General features: G+C 42.9%; 1 protein-coding gene across 6 annotated transcripts in view; it reads left to right on the top strand.

Moving 5' to 3' along the window:
- Window positions 1-22,195, top strand: part of ACBD6 (acyl-CoA binding domain containing 6) — an 87,987-nt gene that overhangs the window by 43,012 nt on the left and 22,780 nt on the right. For 3 of the 6 annotated variants that reach the window (XM_055815449.1, XM_055815453.1, XM_055815455.1), the window contains exon 6: window positions 1,454-1,543. The exons of 1 other annotated variant lie outside the window; for it this stretch is intronic. In XM_055815449.1, coding sequence (XP_055671424.1) covers window positions 1,454-1,543 — 90 coding nt within the window. Of the gene's footprint in view, window positions 1-1,453; window positions 1,544-12,709; window positions 12,937-13,047; window positions 13,449-22,195 lie in introns of those variants that run through there. 2 more of the 6 variants (XM_055815450.1, XM_055815451.1) reach the window with 2 other exon arrangements.

The following is a 22,195-nucleotide window of genomic DNA, read 5'->3' as shown; positions in this document are numbered from 1 at the left end:
GAAGCAGCGTGAGCTTCGGTTGCAGGTATCTTCTGCCCCTCCTGCTGCTTTGGCACCGGGGTCAGGAAATTTGGCTCACAGTTCCCATTAGCAGATAAATGAGTTGCTCACCTCGTTCCCCACTGCTCTGTTGAGAGATTTATAACCAGGCGGGGGCTAGTTTAACTGATTTTATCTGTGAAGGTCTGTGGTTGTTTTCTGTAGCATACTGGAAAACGCAGGTCAGCCTGACAGTGTCCCAGCTGGGGGGTGGTTTCCTGGTTGTCTGCAGGGTGATTTCCAAGGAATCCCCTGCAAACATCCACATGCCATCCTAAATCAGGAGAGACTGATAGTAACAGTCTAATTTACTAAGGTACATGGTAAAGGAGAAAACCTTCTATCTCAAACTGCTTTGAGCAGCTTTTCTCTTTGGAGCTGCCAATACATAAAATCTGCAGTTTGTAGCAAATGCGTTAGAACTGCGTGTTCAAACTGTTAGTGCTTTGAATGCGTGTTTGCATTAGAAGAGGATTAGCACTCCAGCCTCAGCACAGGGCTGTACCAGTCTATGAAACTGTACCCCAGCTCTGCTGTGATGTCCTGTTGCAAAAACAAGCATTACCTTTCACAGGCTTGGCTGTTTCAGCCCAGAACCAGGGCAGCCGGCACCCATGAACCCAACCCCAAAAGCTTGGCTCCACTACTTCCGAGGCCAGCTGGGGTTTCAGATGTGCATGTCAGCCCTCAGAGGGGTCCTTTGCTACTTCCCATGTCCTTCACAGCAGGAAGAGCTGAACTTCCACTGCATCCCTTCCCATGGCGGCAGGGAAGTGCAGTGAGACTTCAGGTGTGCAGAGACTTAGAGAAAGGGGATGGGAAGAAAACTGCAGAAATTTGGGAGGGACTGGAGGCATGGCTGCAGCAGCCTGTGTTGTAGAGCTGAGAGGGGGGCTGGTCGTGGGCGATGCCTGCCCAGGCACCCAGTTTTAATCTTAAATCACAGTGGAGGCAGGGCCTGTGGGTTGAGCATTTTGGACCTGCCAGAGGAATGAGCTTTCAGGGACTTGGCATCCCAGTGACTTTGGGTAAGATTTTTCAATGCTGCCTTGCTTGGAAGGTGTTGCTCCCAGAAAAGTCAGAAGTGTCAAAATCCTAAATCTATATAGGAGAACAAATCATGCCATGGCTCCTGCTTGTCATGCTTTGCTGTTTTTGCCCTCTAAATTTTTTGCTGGCTTGTGGGTTTGATGCTAAATTTATGAAAAATCGAACTGTGTGTCAGTTTTAACATTTCTAGCATTATTTTAAGTCCAAATCAGGAGCAATAGTATGTTACAAACATTATTGTAGGGGTTTTTTTTAAAGTTTGTGTTAATTTTGTTATTGATACTCAATACTTAACAGCAGGGCTGTGATTCTCTGTGCTTTTGGGTTTTTGCTGGCTGTGTTAATTTTCTCCTGGATGTTGCAGGGCCGGGCTCTGCTCCACTGGGCGTGTGACAGAGGACACAAGGAGCTGGTTTCAGTACTGTTACAGCATGCTGCTGATGTTAACAGCCAGGTAAGAAAGGAATAAAAGCCTGAATTTGATTGATGTGTTACGGAGCCTCCTGCCCGAATGTTTCGTGTGAAACTGAATTCCTCTAAAACTCCATAGTGAGTTCTCTCGGGGCTCTTAGCACAGAGAAGAACATCCAAAAAGGTAACCTGGGAAAAATAGCAGAATTTGGTTGCGTGAAATACGTAGTCTTAAGGGATGTTTTCCAATTCTTGCTGAAACTTCTTCCTGCAGTAAAGTTTTTTGATCAGCTGGCTGTGGCTTCCAGTGTGACTCGTGGCACTGACGGCAAGAGGAATTCCCTGCGTACAAGGTGTTTGGTAGCTTCCTATAGAAAGTGCATTCTCCAGTGTAATTGTTGTAGCACTACAGTCTCAGCAGAACTCTGTGGACTAATGGAAAGAGAATCCCACTTTGCCTAGCAGAACAGCATCTGATAAATGCCTCTTTTCAGCAGAGCACACCGCAGGGGTAGGTGATGTTTCAGGTCACAGCGTGGTGGCCATGTGACAGCTGTAGTTGGGTCTCAGTGCTGACTGACGGCAAAGTCAAACAGCTGACACCATTTCCATCCCCACATACCTACCTCACCCCCTTGGGGGTCACCATTTCTAGCACAATTCGACTTAACATAAAGCAGCAGCTTTTGAGCCACTGCAGTTTGTAGCCCGTGTGTCTGAGCTTAATTAGCAGCAGTTTTAGGGTACCGTAGTAGACCAGGCTGTGAACTGTGCTGCTTCAGCAAACGCTTTGCAAGTGGTTCATTCCAGCCAGCCAGCTTGAGTCTGCCTGCGCCTGTGAGTCAATGCTCCTAGTTTTGTCAGCTTGTTGTAATTAAGGGCTGACCTGTGTAAATGTGATCGTGTTCAGAAATAATTGTTCAACATATTTCTGTCAAATTATGATTGACTGCTTTTTAGCAGTGTGGCATTTACTGGCTTTGCTCTTCTGCCCAGTCTGGCCATAGATACACCTCTGCTGACAAATTTGCTAACTCTTACCAGTGAGATCTTAAGCAGCGTTGTGATAAATGCTTCAGGAATTTGTAAGAGGTGGCCCTTAAGCATGGTTGCAATCTGATGGCTGATCAGCAGACCGGTGGTGTTCACAGGCTACAAATAGCGGAGTTGGTATTTACACACACATGAAATTGTCATTAAAAAGTCTTTCTTGCCCTTGTCTGGGCAGAATTGCTAGCGGGATGAGTATTAGGAAGCAGGGCTCTGCAGTAGCTGGTGAGAGATGTATCCTCGTGCTTAGATCTCGGGAATTTCAGTTGTAATGGATTTTATAGGATTTTTTTTCTTACTTGGAAGAGGAGCAGTGGAGCCAGTACAAATGGGAGGCTTTGCATGCCCCACTGTCAAACTAGAGCATCGCCTTTCAGTCAGAGCTAGTGGGCAAATGTGTTGGGTATGTAGGGGAACAGCTTTGCATTGAAATCGGGCAGGAGTTGGATCAGGCACGCGCCCATCCCCTTCAGCCTGGCAGCCTGGGAGACGGTTCTGTCTGGGATGCTGTACCGCCGCAGCAGTCTGAAAAATCACTTCCCTTTGATGCTCGTCTCATTTCTTCAGAGGTAAAGTCTGACTCTTGGAAGAAAAGGCTGAAGGGAGAGTCATCTTATTTTTTCCCTGAGCATTAATTTTCTGTTAAATTCTTCTCTCTTTTTCTTTTTGATGTATTGCACATTCTCTAACCAGATTATTTTTGGCTGGTAACAAAAGGTTAATAATAGCCATAAAAAGAAGATCAATCTTTGATATTATTTTTTTTCCCCCACCAAGGTAATAAAGGAGAATTTTTTCATAAAGGTCTCTGTTCGCACGTAGGTGTATGCCCAGAGAAAGCAGACACATTTTTATTCTCAGCCATATATAAATTGCAATAACATTTCAAGACTTTGTGACCTAATGTTTATTTCTCTTTTTTTTATTTTGACCTTTACCCTGTAAGAATTCATATCCAAAGCAAGAGCAGGAAGAATTTTAAGAGCACGTAGAAGAAAACGGGAGAGGAAGAAACTCTGGCTTCCTAACAGGCCACAAACCCCACAGTGCTCAGGTCTTCGGGTGGTTTTCTGTCTTGTTCAATTTTGCAGCAGTACGTACATGCAGGCAGCATAAGAGATAAAGAATAAATTAGGGATTACAAGGGTTATGAGCAGGTAGGGAAGGAGAGAAATACAGACCAGCATGTTTTTTTTTTTTTAATTGCCTGTGGTTTAGTATGCTTCTAAAAAGTTAGTCAAACAGCACGACACATTTATGCTCTCTTCCATTACCTTTTTAATAAATGCTCTTCCCTCTTGGCTCTCTTGGAGTACGCAAAAGGATTTAGCTGCCCTAAGCAGATGGTGACAGTGGTGCTTTGCTGGGTGACCTGAAGCAAGTCATACCAGTTCACTGTGCCTAGAGATGTGTCTTAGTCACTTTTTGCTGCCTTATTTTAGTTATCTTTGTAGTACCTATTGTCAAAGTACTTGCGGTCTCTAGATCAAGAGGGTCCTGCAGGAGTCAACTTACTGCTCTTCGCTGATTAACAGCTTGGAAGCTGGAGAAGTTGCCTGGCTCTGCTCGTTCCTGTAGCATGCTCGAAACCGCTTTAATTCTGGGAATAACCAGCCCTCCTGCACAGCAGCTGTCCAGCGCCTGTGCTTTTTGTTTTAACAGTGGCACTGCAGTTTCAAAAGGGTGGTTCGCTAGCGTCACTGAAAAGCTGCAGCCACGGAGTTCTCTGATTGTTCGTAATTGGCTCTAATAGCACGTTTAAAGGTGGTAAGCGATTGCCATGGGCAAGAGGATACAGAAAGGCAACAGGCTTCTCTGCTTTGTTGCAAAGGGGCGTTTGGGTAATTGAATTACCTAAATCTTCAGAGCCAGAGGCCATTTCAAAGTGGGTGGTGGTATGGTATTTTGGAGCTCTGCTGAAAATACCCAGAGCTTGGCGTTCAGTCTGAGAACAGCCTCCTTCCACTAGAACTGTTTGCCTAAAATGTAGACTTTTAATACAGCGTTGAAGTGAAAGGAAGGGGAGTATATTCGTAACTTAAGAGTTATGAAGGAGCTTGGCAATGTGATTGTAGTATGCGTTTCTAGCTCGAAAATATATGAAGACATGAATGAGATTTCCTTGCAGAGGATGAGCAAGAGGAAAACCTTTTTCCCGTACAGGGAGAGTTTTTCCTTGCAGTATTTTCTCTTGACCAGGAGGTTTTCTGGGGCCAGGGAAGGCACTGTGTGCAAGCCGTGCAGAATTACACCCCGGCTGTGCTGTGGCATCCTTGGTGTTCCCTGTGCCAGAAGCAGCAAGCTGGCCTGGTCAGAGACTTTTCTTTGTCCTCAGTTGTATCTGGTGGTGCAGTGCCAGTGTGGAGGAGGCGGCAGAACTCGGCTTCACTCCTGGATGTGTGACACTGCTCAACTAGCTTTCAGAGGATCTCCTTCAGTGTATTCAGGGGGAAGATCGGCTGTGCATTGCTTCAGTGCTGTTTGGTGGAAGAGTGCTCTTGGGACAGGGTCTAGGTCTGGTCGCCTCCTCCTGCGAGAGCAAGGTGTCTTGAAAAGGAGGATTCTGTGCTCTGGTGCAAAGGCCCCATGTGATTGCTCACCCTATGCAGGGAGCATTGCAGGTGTACAAATTACTAGTGCTGTTTTAAGAAAGATGAAGGGCATCGTGGTATAGTAATTGTCCAATGAGAGATGGACAAATACCATCTCTCATTTGTAACACCAAAACAGTAGACCGTAGACTTTCCTCCTGGACCTGCTGTGGCTGCACTTTGTTCCATTTGTAGGCATTCTTTACTCCAAAATAATAATCTGTATTGTGTTCAGGGTGTGCCCTTGGGAATGCCTGGGGAGCTCTCCTGGAGTCGTTGCTGCAGATCACTTTACTTTGAAAAAGCTTTTCAAGCCTATCTGGCCATGTCAACAAGTCTTAAAATAAATATTGTTAGTTGTAAGTGGAACTGTATCACTTGACACACAGGATAATCAAGGGCTGTGTACATATCTACATGGTAGAGCAGCTGAGTTAAAATTGTATCTAAATATTATTTTATGATTTTCAAACTACATCATTGTGCAGTTCTGTTAATCAACTTATCAGTGTAATGGTAATAATTGCTGTGTGCTAAAATTGTACTATAATTATGACTACAGAGGTGAAAAAAAAGCTATAACTGATCTTCAGTTTTTATTTGCTGACCTTCCACTTTCCTAGTAAAGGTGCAGATCACCATACTGAGACTTTAAACCGCTTGGCAGCAAGTTCTTGGTGGTCACTCATGGACCCTCAGGGGTTTGAGAAGGAAACTTGAGAACCAAAGCTGAAAATCATCGGGTTAGGAAATCTGTTGCTAGTATGTGTGGATTTTATTTTATTCATTCATATACACCAGTAATTTCAGCGAAAAGCATCTAGTGTCTGTGCTGTCTGCAGAGAGTTTGTTGCTCTTTGATGCCAACGTTTTATCTGTGTCTTGTGCCAGTTCACACAAGGCTGCACCGCTGTCTGAAGTCGTGCTTGTTAGCTTGTGATTTTGAGTTAGCTGGATTTTTATTTATTTTTTTTTTTTAATAAGACATCTAGAGCATCAGGAGGAGTGTGGTTGTCTCTCCAGCTTGTCTTTTTTCCCAGTCCCCTGCCACGCACTTGTAGCAGACAGCCGCTTCCCTGCTCTGTATTTGCATGCTAACCCATTTGTGAGTCAGAGGGCTTCTGGAAACCGGGATGTGGAGTAGCCATCCCCTTGTAATACCTTCACTCACATCCTCATTGGAGACAAAAAAAAAAAAAAAAAAGAAAAAAATCTTTTCAAATGAAGACAATACAAACATAATAAATGGCAGGAAGGGTTCATCTCCCTCATGACTCAATCCTTCTCAAACAACATTATTATTGACTGGCCTATTGGTTGCCAAAAAGGAAAATCAATTGTACTAGAAGTAGTTGCTGGGCCACAGATCATGGTACTAACCCAGCAGAGACAGGTTGATTTTTATCAACTATCCAAAGACTAATTTCCACCATTAGCTAAAAATGAAGTAGAAATTATGGATATGTCGAAGATTGCTAAGATTGATGGTCTGTTGGTTTTGTTTTATTTGTATGTTCTTTTCTGTTTTTCTGTCTGACTCTAAAAGGATTGTGTCTGTACAGGATAAAAAGAACTAAGGAAAAGTCAGGCCTGCTTGCCTGCCTGGTTTTTTTTTCTTTTCAGTGTTGTTCATTTGGAGTTCACAGCAAGAATACAAACTGCTTCAGTCTCTGTATGGACCTCGTGTTGCAGGCGTTGCATAGACATTTAAAAATGAAGCTGATCTCTGCAAGCATGCCTCCTGCATCAAATATAGGTCATGCCCTCATTTTTCTGTATCTGTAAGGAGATACTGAGGAAATCAGTGTGGGCATCTTGACCATTCTGACTGAGCACCAAAGGCCACAGGCTGTAACCACAGAACTTTCCCCCTCCCCAGTGAATGTGTATGTGTGTGTGTCCGTCCATGCAGCCCACCACCTTTACTGCAAACTGATGGGTGCAAACACCCTTGTAAGTAGTATGCCAGCTGCCAAAGTACTCTGCTGTTACGGCCATTCTCTAAACCTGGCTAAGATTAAAAAGGAAAATGTCTGAGCCTTGTGCCCTTGTAGTTAATGTCCCTAATATAAATTTCCCCCTAAATATACTAAAAGCCTGGCTCATAAAGCCAGGAGGGACCCTGTCCTGGATCTGATGATTGCTGCAGAGGGTTTGGCGTAGTTACGCTCACAGCAAGCAAAGCAGGTACTGCTGAATTGACCATTGCTGCGGTAGAAAGGCACAGTGGCAAACGGATGAAGACACAGAACAAAGATGAAAATCAAAGCAATGAGAGCAGAATTATTAACTACAATAGTTTCACTTTTTCCTTACATACGCACGCACACCCTGGCCAATCCCTGTCTCAATATTTCTGAACTCAGCTTTGCCAGGCAGATCTCAGAAGACTCTGCAGGCTCGTACCCCTTCAGTCTTGACATTGTTGCCAATGGGTGTGAAAGCCATTAGCCAAAAGAAAGGAGAGATCTGCTTAGTGACAGAGGGTAGCTTTCTACATTAAAGCATTGACATGGTGCCAGTCACGCAGTTATTAGAAGTGGCACAGCTCCATGTCTCTCCTGCGGGTCTCTCTGTAGAATGTAGATTGGCAGCAGGTTGAATGTTAAATGGTCACCACTCAGCAGATGCTGATTTCACCTACTGGGAGAAAAGTCCCTTTCAGCAGAAACATTTGCAAAATATTTGCAGCTGTAAATATATGCTGGGAGATGCAGAGATTTATCCCAGGTTTGCTCTTCAGCATCCAAAGACACCTCAAGCCTCATCAACACAAACTGTAGGTTGTACAGATGATGAGATGTTTCCTTCTGCTTGTGCAGGCTGGGCATTTTTGCATTGTTTCTTCCCATCTTCCAGCTTGACATGTACAGTCTTTGTTTCTCCTGCTCCCTGTAGACATATGAATCATTGCTTCATTGCTGGTGCAGCAAAGCGGTTGGCACCCTTGCTCAGGCAGTACGCGTGCAGCATTGCCTGCAAAGCAGGCTCACCAGCTGAGGAAGCAACTGCAGGCTTCTGTGGCGTTCCAGCCATGATTTCAGGGTCCGCACGGTCCTTTCAACGACTGCATGCAAAACCACCGTTTGAAAAGTGAAATCCAAAAGCTGGTCCTGAAAAAAATAGCAGTGGTTTCTGTTGCTTTAACCTCAAAATCTAAAGCTGCTTTCAAGGTAATCAAAATGCAGGGTTTAAAGCCGGGACCGAGGACAGCAGCACATTTTAGTGTATTGCTGTGAGATTGTGTGGCTTGCGGGCTTCGCCTTGTATTGAGGGCTGTCTTGTGCAGAGCAAGGCACTTTCGTGGCCAGTGCTGGTGCAGGAGGAATGCGGTCTGGCAGTAGCACATCGTTTTAGCTCAGGGAGCGTGACCACCCTCTGCATCAGGGAGCCTAGTGCTTGTTTCCATACCCGACCAGCACAGCTATTTTGTGGCATGGTGGCTGCAATCTCTGGCGATGCTCACAGTAGACAGAGGCCAGGAGCACTGAGCTTTGAGGTCGGTGCAGGTGGCACCGTGGCGTGTTGTGTGTTCTGCTGCAGAGGAGAAACAGCTATCTTATTCTCTGCTGTCTTTGTAGAGGCAAGAAAAGAGGTTTACCTTGAATGCCTCCCTGGGAGGAGGACCTGGGATGGTCCCATGCCCCTTTGTCTCTTGGTCTGGGGGTCATCTTTGAAATAAGCATGTGTTAAAACACCTGTAATTTGTGAAGTCATTGTTGGAAATGCTTTAGCCCCTCATTAAGGTATTTGGTTAACTGCGCAAACAGGATACCACTGGTAGCCAAGCTGGTTTTTCAGGTGAACGCATCACCATAGGAATGGTCTCTAATCACCATAGGAATGGTCTCTAGCCTTGCTTCATTTCCTATAGCCTTGGCGTCGCCTCTCCCTGCCAGGGGAACCACCTTTGCCAAGCAATCAGCTACTCTTTGTTCGGGAGAGATGGTTCGTAGAACATCTTTTTTTGCATTCAGCCTCTTGGAAGAGCTTTCCCTGTTTTGAAAGAGTTAAATTCTGCCACTCACTTTATCCCTGAGGACTTTCCAATATGAGAAAGTCTGGTTTTACTTTCCAAATAGAATTTTGCATTCATTTGTTGTCAGCAGGTGTCTCTCCCAGTTTGCTCTGAAAAACTAAACAAACCCACACACAACAAAACACCACAAAAAAAACAGTTCTTACTAGCATCATTGGGACATCTGGAATTTGCAAGCTTTGGTGCAAAGTACTTTTGTTAGTTTTCCTAAATAAGACTGTTCTAACACTTCAGATGTCGGGGGAATAACTCTTTATGCTTATTTTGTTTAGATTTTAAATAAGATTTTTGATGACCATAGGTATTTCTTGGCTCCGTGGATTGTAAGTGGCAAAACAGCACTCAAACTGGCAAAGCTAATTTAGGAGGTTCCTGTCTCTCGTTTTGCACATCTTACTTCTGCATTCATGAGAACAGCTGTCAGTGCAGGAGTCTTTCTGGTGTAGTATTGTGTCTCCAGTGGCAGGGAAGAGTGAATGCTTAGGGGACGGAGTAGGGTAAGCATGCAGTGATAATTTCATATATTTTCCCAGAGTCTGTGGCTTGGAGGCTTCCTGAGCCATTGGTATTATCTTTGCGCTCCTGGATTTTTCTTTGATAAATTTCTCTCATCCCTCTTTGGATTCCCAGCCTTTTATGCCAGTGGGAGTTCTGTAGTTTAACTGTGCATTTGCTTTGCACTTGCCACAATAATTTCATACGAGAGCCCATCGTTCTTGTGTAATGAGAAACAGTAATTGTTCCCCCAGTTACCTCCTCTGTCCTGCTTTTGACTTTATTGGCCTCCTTGATTCCCCTTGATCACTCCTTTTTCAGACTAAGGAGTTTAATCTATTTAATCGTACCCCATTTGGAAGCTGCTCAGTAACTTTGCTCCTTGTCATTCTTTGAATCATTTCTAGTTCTTCCTTATTTCCTTTCAGATGAAGGGAGTAGCCCTTCTTTCAGTGCCCAAGCTGTAAGTGCAGTAAGAGGTTTAATGAAGCAATATAATGACGTTTTCTTATTTCCTCTTCCTTTTTTTTTTTTTTATGTTTTCATGTTGCTTGCCTTTTACTAACTACTGTTGAATACTGAGCCGGTGTATAATAGAGCTGTCTATAATAACTCATGATCTGTTTCCACAGAGGTAATAGTTAGTTCAGAGGCCATCACTGTGGATTTAGACTAAAGATTGTTTTTCCAAATGTGCATTACCTGGTATGTATTAGCACTGAATTTCATCTGCAGGTTTTTTACCCTGTCACTCTGAGATCCTTTTGTAGCATTTTATAGTCAGCTTTTGGTTTAACCGGCTTGGATGCTTCACTCTCACCCTGGTTCCCCTGTTCGTTTGTGTGGGTTGAACAACCCAAGCCCTTGCATAGATCCCTCAGAGACTCCAGCAATCACCAGCAGTTGTGCAAGCTGGTGGTTCAATCTTTACTTTTGTAATCAGTTATCAAGCAATGCAAAGACCTTCCCTCTTGCTCTATGACAGTATCATTTAATAACCTTTGATGAGAGGATGTATCAGAAGGCTTTTGGAAATCCATGTGAGCAGGCATCCCTGCTGGTGGGAGCGATAGGAGGTCTCACCAGTGCTTTCCTGTATAGGGAGACAGAGGCTGATGCCGTCTCCCTCAGCCTTCTGCAGAGAGACTGCTCAGTTACTCCCTTTTGCAACAAAACAAGTCAATCCTATCCTGGAGTAACCTTCTAGTTTGTCTAACAGACCAGTTGGCTGACCCAGCTTAGACATCCCATGTTGAAATGAGTCTTCTGTCCTCTTACAACAAGGCTCAGTGTGGCTGGAATAAATCACACTGTCCTGGGAAGGGTCTCTTATAAAATGAAGGCCTGAACTTAAAGTGAAGGTAGAAGGTAAGTTGTCTGCCACATTTGTTCTCGGGTTCAGAGTTGGCTGGCTGCAAGCTGGGTACCAGCGCTGGAAGAATTGGTGAACTTCCATCATCTAAATCTGTTTCTGCTGTTCCAGCCAATTAAACATTAAAATGAGCGTGACAAATAAGTGTTCATTTATGGGTCAATAACTGCATAGTATGTCTGTGACATGGCTGGCCGAGACAATCCATTTCAGTATGGTCCTGGGCAACCCGACATCTTCAAGTATGTAATTGCTTTTATAGGGAAAGAGAAGTAATAAGGATAATGTAGCTATTGGGCCCCAACTCACTAGTTCCGAAACTTCCCCTTGCCAATCAAATTTCTTTGGTATGCAACCCGTTGTAGGCTCATTCCAAAGGCATTATTGTGATGTCAAAAAATATCCTGATGGATATATGCATTTTCTCCAGTGTTAGATGTTACCTTCTTGAAGACACTGGCTTTTGTCTACCAGCCAATTAACTATCCCTATAAAGAGCCCTCGGTGCATGCTTTATGGCAATAGACAGGGTTGCCTTGTCCCTCTCCTTTCCTTTTCCCCTCCCCTACTATATCTATTTTTTCTCAGCGCTATTAGATTATTAAATGCTTAATGACTATTCCATTCCTGCTAACTATACTTTTGATGAGCTGCAGTAATAAAACTTTGTAACAGCAAAGTGTGTGTCTGTTTCCTTTATAGGAAGGGCACATTTGGGGAGCTGAAGTAATGGGGGATAAAACTCAATTAATGAATAGAAATAAAAAGAAGTAAATGAGGTAATCAAACTCAGAGAAATTAGTATTGGCAGGTTCTGAATGATGCTCTTGGATGAACAATCTTTCAAAATCCTTCCTTGTATGCTGCTGCCGTCTCTTTATTTATTATTAAAATAACATGATCCATGAGGCGCTCGGGGTGACTCCCAGCCTAGCTAATTCTAATTAATCCAGTCAGGGAGAGCAGCAGGGTAAGTGGAGCAGTCTATCGGATTGAAATTCATAACTTAATTGAGGTCAAAGTCCCGGGTTGGGAGAACAAAAGTCTTTCGCTGGGACCAGGCAGATCAATAGCAATAAATATCTGGCTTGGATACAAGTAGCTTATAGTGACGGATTATCTGACACTGGCCAGAAGTCTTGGTCTTGTTCGGGGCAGAGTCCTATGGCATATACAGTGTAGGGTGACTTTAGTCAGTGTTCCCTCCAAAACCCCGAAGAACTCATAAAGGGCTCATGGGAGCCACAGAAGAAGGATGCCCGTAAAGGACCCCATGTGAGTCATGCTGAAATTTGGATTTGGTTTCTCAAGGTGCGGGTGTCTCATCGGTAGCACAAGGGCATGTGTCACATTAGTGCTGATGGAGGTTGGAAGAAGTTGCTCAGGCTTACAGGAACTTGGAGCTAAATCACAGCTTGTCCAGAGAAAGACCTTTAGGATCAGGGGAAGCTGAGCAGTAGATTGATGGGCTTTATGCCAAGTCTGTATTTATAGTATGTTTACATAAGAGGAGAGAGGAAGGTTGGAAGAGCGAAGCGTAAATAATCATTAAGGTAGATTTGTGGTGTGAGAGAAACCAGCAGAGGCAGATGTGGTCTCTCCTGTTCTTCAGAAAAGCAGTCAGTGTCTCTGCTCTGACCTCCAAAATGTTGTGTTTTGTAGGGATTTGTATGTGTTAGTGATGGCTGGTTTCCCAAGCCCTTACCCAAGCATGGCACGACTTTGGGTGTTGACCACACCACTGATCCCCTAACTCCTAAGCCAGGGAGGAAGCAGGAGGTCCTAGCCCGAGACCTGTGGCATTGCATCATACGCACAGCCTTCCCTAGGAGCGGGTACTGAAATAGTCGTGAATACTGGCAGCTGAAGAAGCTTCTCTGAACTTTTAAGTAAGTAGGTACTTCAACTGGAGTTCAATATTAAAATGCAGTCTTCACCCAGTCGGTTATTAATGCGATGTTTATGCAGATTTGACTGTTCTGCATGTATCCTCTTTGCAGAGGACAGATACTGCTGTGGTCAGCATTCGATACACCCCTGATGGATGTTGTTCTGCCAATGTACTTCAACACATCTTGGAAGAGAGATGGAAACCGCAGCTTGGACACAGGCAGTGACTTAGTTTGACATACCTGCTCCTCCCATTAACACTGCATAAGACTAAAGCATCTGTTAACGTCCAACCTGCCAGAAACATTCAGAAGATCTCTTGGGCTCCACTGTTCAGGCTTCGAGGTCTAGGTCAAACACCTTGTCTGGTCAGCTTTCAGGTTTTGACATAATGAGCAACTGTTGATATTTCTCTGTGTGTGAACAGTTGCTGTACCCTCACACCCTTTTGAAACTGTGTCTGGAAGACACCTCTGGTTTTCCACTGCATAGGGACAGAATGTTGTGAACAAGGCAGCTGTTCAGTAGATGCATATACTTGCATTACTGTTACTATATACTATATATACACTATATATATACTATATACTGTTACTATATACTGCTGCTCTCCTTCGGGTCCCACTCACGGCACAACCTCAGCCTCTTCCTTTTGAATTGGTGGCTTCACTCTCCAGGTTTCTGTTGTTGTTTGTGCATTCCTGCTGCATTCCTGCTTCATTCCTGCCCAGCCTGGACGGGAGCAAAACAGAGTTCCTGAGGCTGTTAGACATTACAGTTGCAAAAAAACCCCACACTGGCAACTGTCGTTTTCTTGTGTTATCAAGGGGAGAGGCAGGGTGGGTAATTTATGTCACGTGTGTATAAAAACTAAGAGAAAAATCCAGATGTACCATAGTGCTGAACCATTTAACAGTAAAATGTTACGAGCAATGCATGTCCTGAATGCACAGAACTTTGAGATGGATATTTCCCTTTAGCTTACATTATGGCTCTGCTAAAGTTTAAGAGAAAAAATTTAAAATAACGAGTATTACCATTGTTTTCCTCTTCATAGAGACGCACCTGTGATGCTGACCTGCTATTTGAAATTTTCAGAACCAGCAATCGATGTGCTTTCAGGTGCTTTTGCTAAACTTCAGGCTCCCCCCATCTGGTAGTGGTGGTAGGCTAGTTTTATTCATTAGTGAGGGAATTTGGCATTTTTTTCAGCTAAGAGAAGTAACAGGAACCGTCCATTCAGAGCCGAGTTATCCGCAGTTACGTATGTTATGAAAAAACACAGTGGTAGATACCCAGATCTGTAGAATCCGTGTTGATTCGGTGAGGAAGTTCCCTTTATGGCTATTTTCAGAATCGAGTTCAGGTTTCTAATTCTCCAGTTTTGCTACAGAATACCGGCGTGACCTTGAACAAGTCACTTAATTTCTTTTTGTCTTGGTTTCCCATTTGCGAAATGGTGGGGCAAACAATCATTTTTTTTCTCATGGATATAACAAGATTATAAAAATATGGTAGTTCTAAGATCCTTAGAAAACTGATCAAATGAAATTAAACAGATCTTGCAGTCCAGATAAAATGAGATGAAACAAGCATGAAACTATTAGTGAAAGAAATGTTTCTTTATCTTCTACAAATAAAAATGCAAAGTGATTAAGTGGGTCTTTTCTAGCTATTAGCAATAACGGCTCTAGCCAGCTGACTTCTGTCACCCTGGAAAATTAATTTGTGGGGTACAGTCTTGACTTTAGTGTGCTTACAATAAATACCCCTAAAAATGCTGTCACCTTCTCTGATGCGTGATGTTACGGCTGCGATAGTACTGCAATTATTTGCCCTGCAGATAAAAAGTGACTGCTCTAAATGAGGTGCTCTAACACAATGGCTTTCAAATTTCTTTTAATTGATTTTTGTTTTCCCCTGCCATATTTCCTTCCTTTACTGTACATCCAGCAGTATTTTTGTGAGGTAGGGGAAAGGAATGGGAATAGCTTTAAAGGTTATTCTTATCCAGGACTATCTCGGAGGTCTGGTTCATGGGATGCACGTGCACATGGCTGTGCAGCGGAGCCATGGAGAGGGGTGGCCCAGAGATGGAGCTGAGCGGCTGGAGGTGGCTGTACCTCCAGGCAGCTTCTCGGCCGCATGCTGGAGAAAACCACACACGTCCCTGTGCTGCCAGTGAGGCTGAACACGGTTGGTGATGAGCTTTGTGTGTGTGAGAAGTGTTGCAAGAGAGGAGGAAAACAGTAGCTCTGTCTATAGGCATTTTCCTTCCCTGACCTGGTGATCGGATGAGCAACGTCTCCCTTTCAGCATGGCCCTCAAAGCAAGGTAGTGATTAATGAAGAAAAGAGTAAGGTAGGAGTTTTGACTGGTTGATTTTCTCGAACACAGAAGGAAGACAAGAGATGTATTTCAGAAAGCTATAGGCTGGAATATGCTACAGAGAAACCTGGAGACATGTTTGGACTTGGCCAGGGACCTAGTTACCTGTGTACGGAAATTTCAATTTACTCTTTTTTTCTATTTATCTTTTTTTTTTAAACTCAAGTTTTAATCACGTTCAGACCGCGCAGATGAAATGTGAGTCAGAAGCCAGGTCTGCAAAAGCTGCCTGGTTATCTTCTCGGTGATGCCCTATTCCTGCTGCTATTGTCAGGATATTTTCAAGCGGTGCTCACAGATTACATGGTGATTTGGCTTTTGAAGTGGTATGAAATTGAGCATTGCACTTTAAATTCCAGTGGTCAAACTCAGAAGATATTTGTAAAGTTATGGCTTAGCAATTGCAAATGATCAATTTTTCATAGCTTAATAACCAAGTGCTTGTTTTTTGAATGACGGGAAGTGATCATATACACCCTTACCTCCAGTCCTAATTGCAGAGTTAAAGAGGTTAATTTAAAGCATGAAGGCAGTTTCGATCTGGATGTTTCACAGCAGCAGAAAAAGTCAGAGCTACGGTGACTTCAAATCATTAATTTTATTTCTCAGATGGAAAAGTTATGCATGGATGTGGTCAGTTTGCACTCATTAGCTGGTAAGAAACAACTTTCTAAGCCAGGGGAGCCCAGTTGCTTGGGATAAATCACAAGGTAAAGACAGATTATAAATGTGTATTGAGTCTAAAATCGAAGATGATATAAACTATTCAGGTAGACCTGTTCTAAATCTCCAGGTTTGTTTCTTTTTTGGCTGTCAGCTCAAGCATTCCTCTTGTGCAGATGTAAATTGTAATACGAAACAGCTCTTTGAATTTACCAAAGAATAGCTACAAAATCAGAGAAAGTGGTACATTTTGTTTTGCCTGGTGGAAAGCCCAACTTGAGTAGAAAAGAAAATCTTTTCAAGTTTTTAAAACATTTACTAAAAATGCAAGTTTTCATAGCTCTGCCCAGTTCTGTCCTCAGATGCATGTGAGTGGTGGATGTGGCTGCAGTGCCTTTCCATGCACCGGCCAAGGCAGACCTGTAAACTACCCCATCGATAAAGGCAGGTTTAATTTTGCACTCAGCTCTTCTACCTTATGTTGTCCGTAGTAGCCAGCAGAAATGTCAGTCACGGCATCAAGCAAGAGCAAAGACCATCCCTATCCCAAAGAGATCATCTTGGCATGAGATGCAGTGCAACAGGTAGCGCAAATAGAAAGGTCGAGTGAATGGAAGGAAAAGAACAAAACAGGGATCAGCAGAAAAATGGTATTCTTGGCTCAGTGCTTCCCCAAGCAATGCCAGACAGCAGTGACACAGAGGGTCATGGCAGAAGTAGTCTTATTGTAGATGAAGGATGGTAAGGTGTCATTACCGAGGACTCCTGATGAAGGATAAACACGTGAATTCCCAGCTTAAGTCAATGGGACTTCTCTTGGCATGTATCTCAGGGCTGAATGTGTCCCTTTCTGATCGGTTAAAAAAAAGCCCCATATTACCAAGTCCATTGGGAGATAAATTCAGCGATGGGGAAGAAATGGGAGACTTTTCATAGAGAAAAAAAGAAAATTGCTTCATTTGCATAGGAATGTATCACAGCTGTAGCCAGCGCAGAAAATGTTTCCTCATGGGATAGGGTGGTTTAAAATGTTAGCTCCTATGGTAGCATCTCCTGCATCATCAAATAGCATATAAACATCCAGCTCAGTGCTTTTCAATCATCATTTTGTCTTTGAGATGCTTAGTTTGTAGCTGGTGCTACCCTTCAGTGAGTCAGCTGTGTGTCCTGCGAATCTGGAGTTGTAACTAGTCACAGATGGTCCAAGAGATCAGCAAATAGATATAAGATGATGTTGGGAGTGTCTGGTGTGCTTTTAGCAGCACTTATTTCCCAAACACAAGCAGATTAGTGGTTCCTTTATCAGGTTTGCTTTCAGTGCGGTAGGCAGGAAAGATCACTGCATCTCTGGAGAAGTAGAAAAAGAGAAGGGTTTTGCCATGTTTTGTTGGCTAAATAAATTCTCCTGAAAATGTGAGTTCTAGTTATTGTTGCTGCCACCAACTTTACATCCTACTCTGAGCCTGAGGAGTTATATTTGAGATGCCACATCAGGATGTACCACCATTGCCGTGATGTCTTGGCCATGCATGGTTTTTCCTGTTGTCTTCCATTCTGTCCAGATACTATTTGCTTATTCTCATTTTAAAATACTCGACCAGTTTTCACCTGCATTTCTCTTGTGTGTAGCTAAGCTACAGGTCTACAACACGTTAAGTGGCTAACGCCTGCTCAGGCCTCCTGCTATCGAGGTCTGTTGGAGTGGGGTGCCTAGGTATCCCCAGGGGTGAATCCTTTTGTTTTCCTTTCCCTAACATCTGAATTGTCTCATGCCCACGGCTTCAGCATCTGGTATTTTTGCACCCAGTTACTGGGCGTTGCTCCATTCTGCTGTAGCCGATAGCATGTGATTCCAAGTGCTCTCCCTGTGATACTATCTAGGGAAAAAGGGAGAAATGCGGTAAATGTCTGATCTTTAGCACTGAGAGTTTCGTTTTGCTGCAAAAAAAAATCCTCAGCAGTGTTTTAGTGTAAGATTCAGAAGGTTTCAAAGAGGCATCAGTTCAAGCTGCCTGCTCTGTGATAGCCAACAAGTGGATCTTTCAGATGTCTGAGTGTTCCCTGGAGGTTCACGTTATTAATATCTGCCTTATGACAGGGTGGCTGTGCTGATGCCAGGTTTTTTTTCCCAGCCGGCATGATTAATTTTTCTTTCCTTTCTTAATACCTCGGAGCCAGATGCTTCTAAATGTCCTCATAGGGGTGTACTGCTGTTCTTAACCGCTCCTCCTTCCCCCCCCCCCCACCCCTTTCCAACTAATTCATATAATGGCTCCAGAGATGCGTTTTGTAGAGTCACAAAAAGCAAAACTTTGAAAGCCTCCTAAGGTGATGGACTTGACATGTGCAGATCTGGCCTCCTGACGTTCCTGGTGGGTTTGAAAGCTTAGTGCCAGGTAGTCTGTCAATAACGTTTCCCATTTCAGAGTGTGCTTATTTGCCTAGCACTTTACAAATTATATCCATGCAGAACTGCTGAAATGCAAGTATTTCTGGTGGGAGAATAACCGGTGTGTTGGACTGATGTTTTGGAGAAAGCAAAGGAAGTTTTGGCTGAGGAAAAGGAGGCACACTTGTATTCTTTACGGGAAGTGCCATCGATCTTCAAGCACAGATTTATTTTAAAGCCTTCAAAACATTGCTGACTGTTTGGTACTGACAAAGGTCTTTATTTTGCAAACAGAAGTTAATTCTCCTGGAGAGCTCTTGTTCCGAAGTGCAACTGCACAGGCTTGAGTTTTACCAGGTCAGAGAGCAGAAGACCTTAGCAAGCTCTACAGCAAATGGCTTGTTTCCAAGGTGTTCATACTTTTGCCATTTCCATCCATCAGTTCCCTGCAGATTACAGATTTGTGGGTCTTCTGTACTTCTCAGCTGTTTTCAGTCCTTAGTGCATTCACCTGTATCTCGGGGGATTTTTCCTGGAGGAAGCAAAACCCAGAAACAGAATAGTTAGTGGTAAATAGATTAGCATTTACCTGCTTATTTTTGAGTGTGTTTAATACTGTATGTGAGAGGCAGATCACTGGATTTAATGATGAAAGTCTTAATTTAAGAAGCCTGGAAAGCAGTGTTTCTTAAATTTTTACGGGGCAGGCTGAAATCTCCTGACATTATGTTCTAGTGTATTTTTTTTTAATTTTTTTTTTTGCAATTCAACAGTGAGGAAAGGTATAATATAAAGCAATGGATTTGCCAGCATAAATAAAGCTATAATTAGGGGAATCAAGTCTTTACTTTCAGTTTTCTTTTTTGTGGGTATATAAAGATACTAAGAATATCCTCAGAGTAAGAATACTCCTAAGAGTATCTAAGAGAAGAGCGGGAGGACTCCTACAGCGTTCCTCTCTGTAATAGATAGCTGGTCATTTAGCTGTGTATCAAGCAGCCCTTTAGCCCACAGCAGCGTGGGAATTAAGTTAAAATTAACTAGAGTTTGGAAAACAACTAGCACCACTTTATTTGTCCATTTAATTGAATTATATGACACTGTGTAAGTATGCTGACCCACAGACGTAAATTGCTCCACCCTACCCATTTCCCTCCTTAATTCTTTCATGCTAATGGAGCTGATGGGGATGTTGACTGCACAGAGAGAGAGAGGAAAAAAGGCTGGAAATAAAAAAGACCGTTCCAGCCTCGTGCAAACCTTCCCTTTCGGTGAAATGCGTCTGAGTGTCACAGCTGCACTAACTGCGCTGTGATCTTTGTTGCCATTAAGCTGATTATATCTGCTGAAGGATTCATCCAACTAATCCCGCAATGCTGCAACTGGTTGCTTTATATTTAAACCCAATTTTTATTTTTTTTCTAAGAAATAAAAGTCAGTTTGGCTTCACTGGACTCTCAAAATGGGTCAGACTGTTACAGGGAGACGCTTATTTTTATGTTTGGTTGGTTAATACAGGAAAATAGGACACATTAACGGGCTCCATGTATTAATGGATGCACTCAGTTTGGGAGAGGTCTGTGCACGCATTAGGACTCGGCAGCGTCTGGCGTAATTTTGGGTGGATGTGCTGGGAAGGTGCTGTGCTGTCACTATACCTTTGGCACTGCATCATTTTGTGTTTTGCCTGTGTGTGCAGACCTTATAGGCAGCAGCTTTGCATCTAACAGCGACTCTAATGAGAGAGATTCTGACAGGTTGGATTGATTTAATTGATTTAATAATCAATTTAAATTTAGTTCTTGGTTATTTTTCTAAGGAAAGGTTGATTTTCATTGGTTAGTAGCCATTAAAATATGTTCATTTGCAGCTAAATATAGCCTTTCTAGTAAATTTAGTTGTTCTTTTTGCTAATCAGATACACAATGTCTGTCCATGTTTACTTAATTATGTAGTTAAACCTACTTTATTCACATTCTTAATTTTTACATTTGAATCAGGCTAGAAAACAGCAAATGCAGCATTTCTTCTCTGTTAGACTATTAGTTGTTTTGTTTTCTCTTATGCCTGAGTACATCTGAAGGGAAGCTAGAATTTAATTTTTAAAAATCCTTACAAGGAAGATTTTCAAACACTTTTTAAAAACAGATTAAAATCTCATCATAAATATGATGTGTTTAGTTTTGGAAGGGAATTAATAACACACTACTTAACGGAGGTGATGTCTGACACATTCAGGGAGTCAACTTCCCTGGGCAAGTTTTGTTAACAAAATGGAAGATTGAAGGAGCAACTGGAGAAAAACAAAGGCCAAAGATGGGTTTTAATTCTGTCATTAAGCATTCAGTGTTTGATGAAGTTTTATCCTCTTTTCTCATGTTGTCTGTTGTCTACCCTGAGACTTTGGCTGCCCAAGACGCACACTTCCCATAGTCCAGGCAGACTGAATGTGGAAAGAAAATACTGTGCATCCAGTGACATAAATTACAGAGAAGTGTGCATAATGCCGTGATTTTCGTGCAGGGTTCTGCAGTATTCTCTGAATTTCATGTCTTCTAAAAGCTATTCTTTCAGACATAGTGTGCACTACCACTCAGATACTTCTAACTTTTTGCAGTGTTGCTGAGACTGCTGTCATATACAAAAGCATATAGTCATTCTTTCCAGTTCCTCAGGATTTTAAAACTAGTGGTTCTGTTGTCTTGTAGTTAATTTTCATCCGTTAGTATCTGAAGCTGGTCCATTACCTTAAAAGAATAGTTACAGGAGTTTACAGAGTGACTTTACTGCTTTGTAGTTCAACTTTCTTTAGAAAGTAGGCATCAGACCTGTGCTGCTTGAAAAGATGCATAATTTTTCATTTAATTGTAGTGATTTTATGGAATTGTATTCTGTTGAGCCATTGCTTAGGTTGCCCTAACTTCAGAAATGTTAGGGGAGTATTTTTTATTTTAGCAGGGGGAAAAAGCATGGAATTTCATCCCTCCTAGGCAGCAATTGTAACTAACGTTACTGCGGTTTCATAGGAGCTTCTAGAAAAGAATTGTTTAACAATTCCAAGTCCAACTTTTCATATAAGCTTTAAGGTCCCATTGAAGTTGGTTGAACACAGTATATTAGTTCCTTTTGGATATTTTTTTTTAACATCTAGTTGTTCAATTAACCAAGACTTCTAAAGCTGCCTGCAAGCAGTCCTCAATAAAAATGGAAGAAGACTGAAGATAACCATCCAGAAGGCATGTGCCAGCGTGCCAACCCAGTTGTGGTGGGTCTCCTTAGCAGCTGGGAAGGTCTCAGTTCACAGCTTACGGTTTCCAATTTTTGGCTCTTCGTTATTTTTTTTTCCTCCCATATTACTCAATGAAGGCAAGATTCTCACTAAATGTAGGCTTAGGTGAAGACAGATCTTAAGAGAAGAGGGAAGACCTTGTGTGGGAAAGGACAGCATGTCCTGATAGTCCCAGCGTAGTGCTGGGAGCTCAGCATCCTGAAACTAATCCCAGCTGTGGGCTGTGTTCCACATTTGACCTTGAGGAAGTCAGACAGTGGGTTTTTTTGTGTGTCTCGGTTTCTGTAACGAACATGGGAATACTATGTACATATATCCCTGGGTCTTGCCTAGATTAATAAATCAATATTTGTAAAGTAAGCCTTGATAAATGCTAACTGTATTAATACGTGTACTTGAACCTTGCACAGAACTTTGGAAATGTGTCTGCGTTTCTGCATGCAAGTGGCTGGAGTACGTCGGGACCCTGGGCCGGGGTGGTCAGCAGCGAGACACCAGTTGGGGTTGTTTTCTTCCTCCCAAGGGACTG

This window comes from Falco peregrinus, chromosome 10 (genome assembly GCF_023634155.1).
Source record: "Falco peregrinus isolate bFalPer1 chromosome 10, bFalPer1.pri, whole genome shotgun sequence".
Lineage (NCBI taxonomy): Eukaryota > Metazoa > Chordata > Aves > Falconiformes > Falconidae > Falco > Falco peregrinus.
Note: the sequence above shows the minus strand (reverse complement) of the source record. Positions and strands in the feature narration are given on the sequence as shown.